The sequence below is a fragment of the Hippoglossus stenolepis genome, chromosome 17 (genome assembly GCF_022539355.2).
Source record: "Hippoglossus stenolepis isolate QCI-W04-F060 chromosome 17, HSTE1.2, whole genome shotgun sequence".
In the NCBI taxonomy this organism is placed as follows: Eukaryota; Metazoa; Chordata; class Actinopteri; order Pleuronectiformes; family Pleuronectidae; genus Hippoglossus; species Hippoglossus stenolepis.
In genome coordinates this window covers 22477309-22489363 of record NC_061499.1, presented here as the reverse complement: position 1 = coordinate 22489363, position 12055 = coordinate 22477309, and the positions used below count along the sequence as shown (strand labels likewise).

At 39.2% G+C, this 12055-nt stretch overlaps 2 protein-coding genes across 9 annotated transcripts in view; both read left to right on the top strand.

Moving 5' to 3' along the window:
• Positions 1 to 449: 449 nt before the first annotated feature.
• Positions 450 to 5475, top strand: ssr2 (signal sequence receptor, beta). The gene is made up of 6 exons (XM_035183181.1): positions 450 to 578; positions 1037 to 1197; positions 1621 to 1719; positions 2766 to 2874; positions 2962 to 3039; positions 4923 to 5475. The coding sequence occupies exons 2-6, from the start codon at positions 1046 to 1048 to the stop codon at positions 5031 to 5033; spliced, it is 549 nt and encodes a 182-aa protein (XP_035039072.1). The 5' UTR covers positions 450 to 578; positions 1037 to 1045; the 3' UTR covers positions 5034 to 5475.
• A 2487-nt stretch (positions 5476 to 7962) lies between these two features.
• Positions 7963 to 12055, top strand: part of si:dkey-240h12.4 (death-associated protein kinase 2) — a 54719-nt gene continuing 50626 nt past the window's right edge. For 2 of the 8 annotated variants that reach the window (XM_035182391.2, XM_035182390.2), the window contains exon 1: positions 7965 to 8330. The gene's annotated coding sequence lies outside the window, so the exon portion shown is untranslated. Of the gene's footprint in view, positions 8335 to 10904; positions 10941 to 11535; positions 11678 to 12020; positions 12045 to 12055 lie in introns of all 8 variants that reach the window. The other 6 variants (XM_035182398.2, XM_035182395.2, XM_035182393.2 and 3 more) reach the window with 5 other exon arrangements.

Here is a 12055-nt window from a genome sequence, read left to right as displayed (position 1 = left end):
AAGGTTTTCTCCAGGTATATTCCTCAAATTATTATATTATTTCAACATTTCAGTCATGTTTGTTTTACTTTTATTTTCAACTAAATCTGTTTTGTTGTTATTTCCTGTGAATAAGTAATGATTGAATGTTCCCTCTGAATAAACTTTTCTCAAGACGTATTCTATTTTAGACAGGAAACTATTATTAATGTAGCACCGTATATTTTGAGCGTATCTTTTGTAATAAATAAAAACAATAATATTTACGCAGAGAGTAAGTGGAGTCGGATTTTCTCGGCTCAGTGGATTTCCTTTTCCTATCCCCTTACGGCTTCTGCTTCACATCTTTCCTTCCCCCCGCGAGATATTCCATTGGGGTCAAGGAATAGTGGTTAGGAAAGGAGATTATTAGGACTTCCCGAACGCACCCATACTCAAATGTCAAATGATAATCAGCTCCTCCCAAGCACAAGGGGCGCTTTACCAGGCGAAGACTTCCGTCTAGCTTTGTCGGTACACGTCATCCAACAGCAGTTCATAGTGTGTGGGCATGCGCATTAAGTTCTTTTCATCATCTACGGTTGGAAGACAAGCGAACGGTAACTAATTGTTTCTCCTTCTTTCACTTACACACACGGTACTCATATGTAAATTTACTGTTTTAGTCCCAAACGGCTTAGCACTGACTGTAGATAAAGATGGAGAGGGCCATGGTTTAGTTCCATTCGGTTGCTGAAAGTTAACATAGATGTGCTGATCTGGTCCACGTAAGCGTTGGTAACAGTCTGTGTTGAGCACAGCAAAAATGTAAACGTTTCTTCTACACCATTTCATGAATGTTCTTACCTTTAACCGTTCAGTTAAAGCCAGCTATCTACAAATTTCACCAAAATATGTTCGTCTTGTTTCTACACACAAATGCGTTTCTAAACATTGTCTTTTGATTGTTGGGTTGATGTAACTTAGTCTTAGTCAGGTTTAATCAAAGTGTGTTTGAATCGAGTCTTTTCCCCTTTTTGAATGTCTTCCAAACCAATGTGGTCTTTCTTCTTTTTAGGTAAGGAAGATGCTGCACCTGATTGTGGTCCTGGCCCTGGTCAGTCTGGGCTCAAGTGAAGAGGGGGCCCGTTTGCTGGCCTCTAAATCCCTGCTGAACCGATATGCTGTGGAGGGCCGTGATCTCACCCTACAGTACAACATCTACAATGTTGGCTCCAGGTCAGGACTCTTCTAAACCTACATTTGAGATTATTCAAACTTGTTCTATCTATACATTTCGGAGAAAACTGGACATAATATAATTTACGTATGTAATTGTATGTATCACATGCATATATCACATTACAATTTTATGTCAGTGATAAAAGTCACAATTTGTAAATACTGATCAATCAAGAACATGGCAGTAAAGATAAAACAAATTCAGCAAACTATGGTGGAACACATCCTTAATTTCTTGAGGTGTGTGAAGATTACAATTGTAATTAGACTCAACACCATGCATTATTAAAATAAATCTCCCATCTTTAGTTTGAGTGTGGTTAATAGGTTTGTAAGATTAAGTGTTTTCTGGGGAAAAAGGGGGTCTTAACACTGACAGGCAATAAAGAAATAATTAACCAGTCTTGTCTATCTCTACAGTGTTGCTCTGGAGGTGGAGCTTTCAGATGATTCTTTTCCCCCTGAAGACTTTGGAATTGTTTCAGGAATGTTGAATGTCAAATGGGACAGGATTGCACCGTATCCTTTAACTTAAATGTAATCTCTTCTCTCCCCTTCGGGCGGCTGTAGCTCAGTGGGTAGAGGGTGTCATCACTTTACCAGAAGGTCAGCTGTTCGTTCCCATTGCCTATGCTGAAGTGTGTTTATGTACTGAATCCCAAATTGCCCCTGACAGCTGTGCTGTTCTCATAGATGCACTGTGTGAATGGCAAATAATTGTACTGCAAGAACTTTGAGTGGTCATCAAAACTAGAAAAGCGCTTTATAAATACAGACCATTTACCATGCCTACTACACAGCAGTGGTTATTGGTGCTATAAGACGATCTAGTTAGTGGTAGTTTAAAAATGTAACATTCCCAGACAGCTCATCAAACTCACCTCTGTATCGCAATTTACTATCACTGACTTTCATCCTGGACCGATTTCATCCACTTTCAAACATTTAGTAAGCCCTGTTGAAACTGAGCATGAGCATGTATATCACAGACCGCTTAACCTACTAAACAATAAAACTGAGACGGTTATAAGAGAAGGTTTAGTACTCATGTTTAAAAAACACAGTGTCTGTAAATACACATCCATCACAGAGCAGAGAAGACAATTTTTTCTGGAGCAGAGATCTGTGCATAAGCAGCCTGTACAGGCTGCTATTCCAATACAGCTGAAAAAAACCTTAGAGCAAGTCAGATTAGGTTAGATAGATGGTAAATGGTCTGTATTTATATAGCGCTTTTCTAGTCTTGATGACCACTCAAAGCGCTTTACTGTTCAGTTGGTCATTAATCCATTGACACACACATTCATACAGTGCATCTATTGGCAGGACTTATTTTTCTAAGAGGGGCAATTAGGGGTTCAGCATCTTGCCCAAAGGCACTTCGGCATGCAGATGGGGAAGACTCGGACCGAGCTGCCGACCTTCGGGTTGGACGACGACCAGTCTACCCCTCAGCCACAGCTGACCCCTCAGCCACAAGATAGGTTATAATTTGTATTGATTTCTAGTATGGTAGCTTGACTCTTTATCTTTTTCAAGTTTAACTTTAACCATAGAACTGTCAGAGCCAGCAATGTCTCTCACACAGTGGTGTTGCGCCCGCTGAAGGCTGGTTACTTTAATTTCACCTCTGCGTCTGTCAGCTACCTGGCCCAGGAGGGCGGACAAGTCGTGGTAAAATCTGTTTATTATCATCATGGATCACAGTCGTTCAGGTGTAAAGTGAAATGAAGGAAGCTGAATTGTTTATCCATCCGCCAGGTTGGCTTCACTAGTGCCCCAGGCCAGGGAGGCATCCTGGCTCAGAGGGAGTTTGACCGCCGCTTCTCTCCTCATTATGTAAGTATGGCATTATAAAAGGTTTTTGCTCTTGTCAGGTTTCTGAGTGGACTCAACTGTAGTGATCCACGTAGAAGCAACATTCTGAAACTAAAGTTCTGCTTTAAACACAAGACCATTAACTGATCAATCTTTAAAGGTAAAATGATGATTTGATATACTATATTAATCCCTCAAAAGGGGAAACTGAATGTCACTTTAGACATAGGACAGACAACAGGCAAGAGAAAATCATACATGTCTCAAGGCAGTGCGAGAAGATAAGTGGAAAGCACATCATCAAGGTACCCATCCATGTGACATATTAATAAATATCAACATAAATATCCACAATCCTCAGTACAAACATCTTCCTAATTAACATCATCATCAGTGACAGTCAATGACAATGCTCATCAAAAACTTAACAGCAGCAGGTACAAAGCACTACCTAAATCTCTCGAACGAGCACCCCAGCATAACAAGTACGGCATAACAAGTATGTCACTAAAAGAGCTCTTCAGCTCACTAAAAACATTGGTACATTTGATGGACTCCATGTTGGATAACACTCCTGAGCAACCAACCTGTTCTTTTCTCCATGTCAAACCAGTAATGGATCCTGCCTTCTTTATTGAGTTTATTGATTTTGTTTATGTCCAGAGTTCAAACCCAGTCACCAAGAAACATCATAAAAAACATTATTTGCTTAAAGAGATAGTTCACCCAAAAACGATAATTCACATTATCTACTCACCACTATACCAATGGGGTCTGGAGTTTCTCCAGAGTTTGCCTTTCACAGATGAAGAACCCAGCAAGATAATCTCTGTTCAGGCGAGGGGTTGTGCAGCATGCAGAGACAGGACGTAATGTATAAATTCTGCTGCGGAGATCACATATTTTTAAAACTCATCGATACTAGTGTCTCCTTCATGTGTGGCACCACTTCATTCTATTTTTTTTAAGTTTTCAATCTCATGTGTTCTTCAGTGACATGCCCACTCACTCATGGTGAATATCTGGAGGATTTCCTGTTGTTTTCTTTCATGGGCTCATTCGGACATTGTCCAGAGTTTTTACAGGAGCTGGCAGGAGAAACTCTGGAGAATGTCTGAAGGCTCTCACTTGGAAATGTTTATTCTCATATATAGCCCATCCACAGCTCAGATTTTCCAGAGTACGGTACATGTCTGAGAGCTGTTTTACAGAGCAGCTGTAGGTCTGTCTGTCTGTTAACAACTGTTTGCTTGTTGTGTTAACATGCACAGTGAAAGTGTGCACAGTGATGCTGCTGATGGTCAGTCTGACTGTGAGGGAGAGAGCTCCACTCAGCTTTGCATTGGAAGCAACTTTACAAAACACTGACTGATCTCTTTTCCACCAACATGAAATGGGTTCTACTCCGGTTTGATCAATTCATTTTGAACTGTTCAAACAATTTGACAAAGAATGAAATTGATTGACCCCCAAAAAGTATGTTCCCAGCTGGAACCAAAACGTTTAGAGAATAAGGAAGGCAGCTATGAAAAAGGCATGAGAGACATTGTCAAAAAAGAGTGCAGTGATCTGCAGATAAATCAATACCTGTAATAACTAGATAAACAGGTTATCAATGCTATCCACCATCTTGCTACTACTCTTTACTTTCCAATGCTCTGCAGTAAAGACACATCCTTGATTACAATGGGTCCACTCTAAACGGGTGTAAGTGCAGACAGTGTGGTATAGAATTGATATACAACCACTGTTGCACCTGATCCTTAGTAATGCTTCAATATCTTATTTGTTTATACCTAGGAATGATAAATGCAGATTGATATTGATATAGCACTTCTGAAATTCATAAGGACAATAATTGTTTTTCCTTGAATCCTCACTTCCCCTTTGTTGACCCTTTCCAGCTGGACTGGGCTGCATTTGGTGTAATGACTCTGCCCTCCATCGGCATTCCTCTGCTCCTATGGTACTCCAGCAAAAGGAAGTACGACTCACCAAAGGCCAAGAAGAACTGAAAAGGCAGTGCTGGGGACGGGGTGGAAATGGAAGTCAAAGGGTTTATTGGGCACAGATTCTCAGAATAACTTAACCCATATTGGGGGTGAAAGTTGAAAGACAAGTACAGTGACCATGAAACATGACTGTGATTTAATTAAAGAAACAGTGTGAGAATGAACTTTGGATCTGGTGAAATGTTTCAGTTACCATACGATGGACATGTACATAAACATTCTGTACTCATCTACAGCTAATGGCATGAGCTCAACCAACTGCTGGTAATTAGTTTTAATATTGCAATTGGGTTCACGTGACAGCACAGTTACACTAACAGTTTCTCCTGTAATATTTTTTTTTTTACAGTTTTGTAATTGTGTATGTAAGGAACTCAATTCAGGTTTCAGATTCATAGCCAATTGTTGAACTGCAAAATAATGAATAAAAACAAACTGTTTTTTTAAAGCTGTCTGATTTCTGATGTTTTATAGTCAGACTTAATTTCTGCAACATTTTATATTTGACTGGAATGATTAAACACTACGCATTTTGCACCACCAGAAAGAAAGCTACTTTTAACAAACAAGAAAGCATTCCGTTTACAAAGTGTTGACATATAGAACTAAAAGGTATTGCATTAATTGTCAGTGGGAAGAAGAAATGAACTGTCTTAAATAGTGAAAGTAAAAGATGCTTTGTAATACAATCACACCGATGAGCTTCACTGCCAGACGCATATTCATTCTTTCATTTTAATTTATTTCAAACATGTAAATCAAAAAGAGAAATTATACAAACAAGTGAAAATAATTAACAACCGCTAACCTGTACCAGAGCAAGTAATAGAAATAAGAAAGCAACATATTTTTATAGATAAGTGGAATCAGTTTGCTGTTTATTGTGACGTTAACGGTTAGTCCGTGGACCCAGTTGGACTTTCCTCTACGTCCTCTGTTTGATTACAGTAGCATTCGGGCCCCAGGTCAAATACCCTACCAGAGTAGAGACAAAACAGACAGTAAAGGGTGCATCAGGTGCTGATTTCTAATACTGCTCCAAGATTCACTCAAATTTACTTACTGTTTGGCAATTAGTCTTCAAAGTAAAAGCACATAGTTTGTTTTGTTGCTGCAATGCTTTGTATTGAGATGAATTGCTGTTCTTTTATTTAGAAAAGTTGTGAATTTAGGTCTGAAAATTGTATGTATGTAAAAATAACAGCAGTTAAGTAAATCATTCAAAGTTATATAGAGTGATATATAAACCACACACGTAAATATGTATAAAACATTTTAATATACACTGCTGAAACAAATTAAGGGAACTCTTAAATCATCACATATCAGATCTTGAACAAATTATTCAAGTTGAAAGTCTTAACTGATGTACATTCTATAATTTGTTGAGAACAAAATGATGTAACAACAGTCAATGGAAACCAAAATCATTTACCCATTGAGGGCTGGATTCAGAATCATACCGAAAATGAAAGAAAAAAACTGAAAGGGGTGATCCAACTTGCGTGACTTTTATCACAGCAACTCATAATGTTACTCAGTACTGTGTATGGCCCCCACGTGCCTGTATGCACACCCGACAACGTCTGGGCATGCTCCTGATGAGTTGGTGGATGGCATCCTGGGGGATCTCCTCCCAAACCTGGATCAGGGCATCAGTGACCTCCTGCACAGTCTGTGGCGCTATGACATGGAGGTCTGTGCGACCCTCCAAGGCTATGCCTCCCCAGACCATCACTGACCCACCGCCAAACCAGTCATGCTGATGATGTTACAAGCAGCATAACGTTCACCACACCTTCTCCAGACTCTTTCACGCTTGTCACATGTGCTCAGTGTAAACAGGCTTTCATCTGTGAAGAGAACGGGGCGCCAAAGGCGGACCTGCCAATTCTGGTGTTCTATGATGTGAATCAGTGAGCTTTTCAGATTTAGGGCCCCAAATGACATCAAGTGATGGGAAATATTGAATTAGCCAAGAATTTGATATATTTCAAAGCGAGCCAAGCAAGCAAATGGTTCTTGGCTGCACAGAGAAGCAAGCATTTTTACATTGACCCCCAGCCTCAGAGAACCCAAAAGTTAAATCGATTTAATTTATTCATCACGGAAAGTTAACGTCCCAGTTGATTACATTCCTGATTACATTCACAAAGCTCCGTTTCTCAGAGACAGAGTCCGAGCACCCACTCACACTGCTCCTTTCAATATTACTAGCTGCCCACACAGTTTGCTTGACTTTCTGTCAGAATCAGACTGAAAAATACCACCCACGTCTGTGGCCAGTAACGTTTTTACCTTCATGGACAGGCTGGAGGCATTCAGCATAAAACTTTGAGGAACTGCTTTCACTATGCATGTGACAAGTTCACAGCAGGCAGACTTACAATGCTTTACAATGACCCTGTTCTGTAAGAGCATGTTTCACCCCCCACAGTGGATCATTTTGTAATAAAAGATATTGGAGGCTTTTGTAGTTTCTCCGTTTGTTATTCTGAGCTGCAGTGATAGACTAAGAGTACAGCATAGAAGCTGTCAGGAATTCTGTTGGAACATTTGCTCAATTCATAGTTGTGACATATTTATTCAGTGTACTAAACTATTTAGCTTATAGGTAGGTTCCTAATTGAGTAAAAGGAACTGTAACTAGTTCAGTGGCCACCATAATAAGAGCTATTCTAATTATCTAAATGATAATTTGAGGCGTTTAAATGTTTTCTATCTTATCTCCTTTAGCATATAAACACCAGACCATCTTTTTTGAAAGGAAAGGAGAAAATGCCGTCTCACAGTTCATTGTAACATTTAAAGTGACGCAACATTGTAGCTGCACCTGGGGAGATTCCTTTAAATACATAAAAACAGGGCAGCTGTTTAATTCTTGTGACATGGTCCTGAACTGAAATCCTCCCATTTGTATTTCCGTAGTCAAACCAGCCGCCCCTAAATTACTTGATCTGTCCACGCAGGAGTCGTGTTGAATAACACGCACATTTAACACTTGATATCCTGCTGGAAGTTGATTGGTATGAAAGGGACAACATTTAAAAAAAAATCTAAAGTCATGTTTCGATGTCTCTTGGAAGTGCCACGAACGCCTCTACAGGTTGCTAAACTCGTATTTACGGTAAATCGGAAGTGACATCAATCTGTCTATGTGGGTGTTTTCCGCATTTCTGAGTCGAAGTGAGTTCCCCCAGCAGCCTATACACCTCTGGACGTTTTCCCGGAGCAGAACCGGTTCACGTCTTTTGGCAAGACGGTAGTTTATGCGGACATCTGTCAGTTTCGGAGCAACGTGTGAGTATGTCCCATTCCACATGCGATAAGTTGATGCGACAACTGTGTGTGTTTGTTTCGATGGACATTGTGCAAACAATATGTGTCGCTGTTTCCGTATTTATATTTTATGAAATACTGGAATTTGCAAGCCTTCAACCTGCACTGTGTCACTGTGTTAAACTGATGTCACATAGCGCTGTGTACTACTTGTAGTGTCAAATGTGGAACAGATGATGCGAATCTAAAATACATTTAAACAGATTTTTTTTATCTGAGATTATTCATATTTATGACTGAAACTAGTAGTACGCTAAGGTGCCACGGGGTGATCGTGGTGGGAATTTTTCCATAAAATTATTTTGTGTTCTGGTCTCAAGGAACTGAGTCCAGTATTACACAGACTGACCAATGGAATCGAACCATCTTTGAACAAACACACTGTATAATATTTATCTTTCTATGTAAAGCCTATTTTCATGATTTTAATATATATTTTATATATAACTTCATAGATTGAGGATATCGCATTTATCTCTGAATTTAAACAATGATGAGGAGAATTTTTTGGCCTCCACCTCAGTGCATTTTCTTTTATTAATGAAATCACTGCTGTGGCCACCAAACAATCTGTCATTCTTCACCTCCACCTCACTAACAAACACCTCAATGTCGGTATCAGAGAGTTGTGTTTCTTCTCTTCATCACTTGATGCCATGATTCACCATTGAAACCCATTGGTCAGCAGGAAAATCTAATATTCATGAGGTGCTTTACAATGAACATACATTGTTGAATGTGGGCGTGTAGAGGGCGGACTTTAAGGCAATTCCACTTAGGCACGTTTCAAGGTGGAGTGTGATTTATAAAGGGAACATTGCCTGCAGGTGTGCGTGCCCACGGTTTTATAAATCGGAATATTTTTTTGCGTATGCCATTTTTGGCATTTGTGCGTACGTAAACTTATGACTACTACACACTGTTTTATAAATGAGCCCCCCGGTCTTCTTCTCTCATGGAGTGAGCTCGAGAAGGTCATCCATGCTTTTGTTTCATTACCCTATTCATTAATCAGGGTTGAGCCATAAAAGTATCTCACACCTTGAGCTGGTTCAAAATGTTTATTAGTCTGTTTTACAATAGATTTTACTGATCACCTAAAAAGAACTTCATGGTTCAGCCCCCAGACACTGCTCAACTATTAACAATCCCCTATGAATCAGAGCAAAGCCTCATATCCTCCGACAGGGCTCTGCTGGCTCTTCCTGAGTCTAGGCAAAAGAGTAATGGTGACCAGGATTTTCCAGTCAAGGTTCTGAGGATCTGGGGCATCATTTATAAAACAATGCTTAGGATTCATACTAAAAGTGTAAATGCGCACAAAAGCCAAAAATGGCGTAGGCAAAAAATAAATTAAGATTTATAAAACGGTGTGCACGCACGCCTGAATGCAATGTTCGGTTTATAAATCACAGTCCACCAGGAAAGGTTCGTACGTGGATCTGCCTCATATTCCACCCTCTACACACCAACATTCAATCATAAATGGTAAATGCAAGGCTCCTCATGAATATTCAATTATCCTGCTGACCAATTGGATTCCATGGTGACTCATGGCATCAAGCGATGAAAAGAAGAAGAGTAACTTTCTGACACTGACATCGAGGGCTTTGTTAGTGAAGTGGAGGTGAAGAGCGGTTTTGTGGGACAGCGGTGGTGTCATTAATCAAGAAAATACACTGATACACTGCTGCTGCTGATAATACAGTGAGTATGATGGAAAAAAAAAATTATTATTCAAAGGTGGAGGCAAAAAAATGTATCGCTTAACACTGTCAAAATGTTCTATCGTCTGTTCGTATTTTTATAATACAAAACTGCAGGATTATTAAATTCAGCGACAACTGTAATGTATGGAATGCCGTTTGAGTCCAAATGAAATAAATAGGTAAATAAATAGATAAATTAATTAATTAAGTTGGCTATGAAATAAAGCCCTGAAATAGAAATATATGCGATAAATATATATATATATATATATATAGCATAATATAAATATATAACTGAATCCATTTACTTAAATAAATAAATACAACTACTTATTTCAAAATAATGTTTTCGAAAGATGACATTTAATTATTTCATGGGACTTTTATTTCATAATGCCACATTTAATTATTTCATGGGACTTTTATTTCATAATGCCACATTTAATTATTTAATGGGACTTTTATTTTATAATGCCACATTTATTTCACTGCTCTATTTATTTCCAATCTCCTATGCAAATGCGGGGGCCGTGGTTATCTGCAGACCAAAGCAACTGCACCAGATTATAGGCAGATACCTTGTGGGGCACCTGGATTCGTGATATCAGAAGATGATGCGAGAAAAACAAGCTGTAGTGCAGATAAGATGGAAGATATTAATGGCATCAGAGACCACATGCTGGCCTTAGCTGTTCAAACTGATCAACTCGGCTTGTCAGGGGACACCATTTTGGCACGCACTGAAGATTTTGTAGAAGTACTTGGGCGAATAAGTGCTCTACAGAACAACACGAAAAATCGCTAATCTGTTTGATGTGTCACCCAGCACAATTCAGAGGAGATCGGCTGAAGAAGGCCTAAGGTAAGTCACTTAAACGAATATAAAGTCAGTTTTGATTTGTAATGAAGTTCAACACGTGTTTCCTGATACACGCCAAGGTACAGCCATTCTGTAACCCTAACCCCCCACAGGGGTAGTTTTCATGTTTGGTAACTGTTTCACCTAACCAATGTTAACTGTAGCCTTGATGATAAACATGTCAACAAGCAGCCCCAGTGGCAAAGTTAAGCCAGCCAGTGTATATAGGATTCAATGCTCTTCTGATTTTACCAGCTATAAATTATGAGACAGTCTCCTAAAAAGTCTTTTTTAATGTCATTTTACCTGTATACATCCAGGGATTTGGGAATTTTTGCTTATCTTGTCTGGGGAGTGTTAATCAAGTAATAGAAAATGTTCATCAAAGTTAACCTTAACATTACATGAAGACAGATTGTAGGATCATCAATTTTTCTAATGATATGGATCGGGTAATGACACATGCTCCCCAGTCTTTACTTTTATACTGTATCAGTTCACAATACATAGTATATACTACTCTTGTAATACCATCCATCTAATTATGTTTTCTTCCGTTATTATTTCATTTTGTATGTGGATCTTCTTTGTCAATCAGGGCATCGATTAAGGGCATCAATGCGGCGAGTTGATCCAGAAGCACTATTGATGCGAAGATTAACCATCCAGACTGCAAGACGTCGTCAGTACAATGTTCCTGCACCAAATAGTTTATGGCATATAGATCACAAACTGATCAGGTCGGTTTTTCCTGCTGCTTTTTCTACTAGCATTGTAATCTAGTAGGCCACTGCTTTCAAACTCCTGTCCTCAAGGGCTTTGTTACAAGCCTGCACCACATCACCTGAAATTACTAAGTAGTTACCTTATGTGACAAAACATAAGTGACAGTGCGATTGCTTTGAGACCAATGTTGAAGGCTCACATGTAAGGACTATATTAGCAACCACCTCAGTTGTTTATTGAGTTGGATTCATTTTTAGGTAAAAGGTCAGATTGTGTTTTTTATGGACATTGATATGACATTTTTGTACTGTGTCCCACATTTGATTTGACATTTTCATTATGGAACCATCTTTACAGGCCAGTTTCTGCCAGACTGCACTGGTACGTACAAA

Excerpts from the sequence above, each read along its gene's own strand:
- ssr2 (XM_035183181.1), top strand. The coding sequence starts at position 1,046 with ATGCTGCACCTGATTGTGGTCCTGGCCCTGGTCAGTCTGGGCTCAAGT. Across the intron at positions 2,875-2,961 it reads AGGAGGGCGGACAAGTCGTG|GTTGGCTTCACTAGTGCCCC; the intron begins GTAAAATCTGTT and ends TCCATCCGCCAG. Across the intron at positions 3,040-4,922 it reads GCCGCTTCTCTCCTCATTAT|CTGGACTGGGCTGCATTTGG; the intron begins GTAAGTATGGCA and ends GACCCTTTCCAG.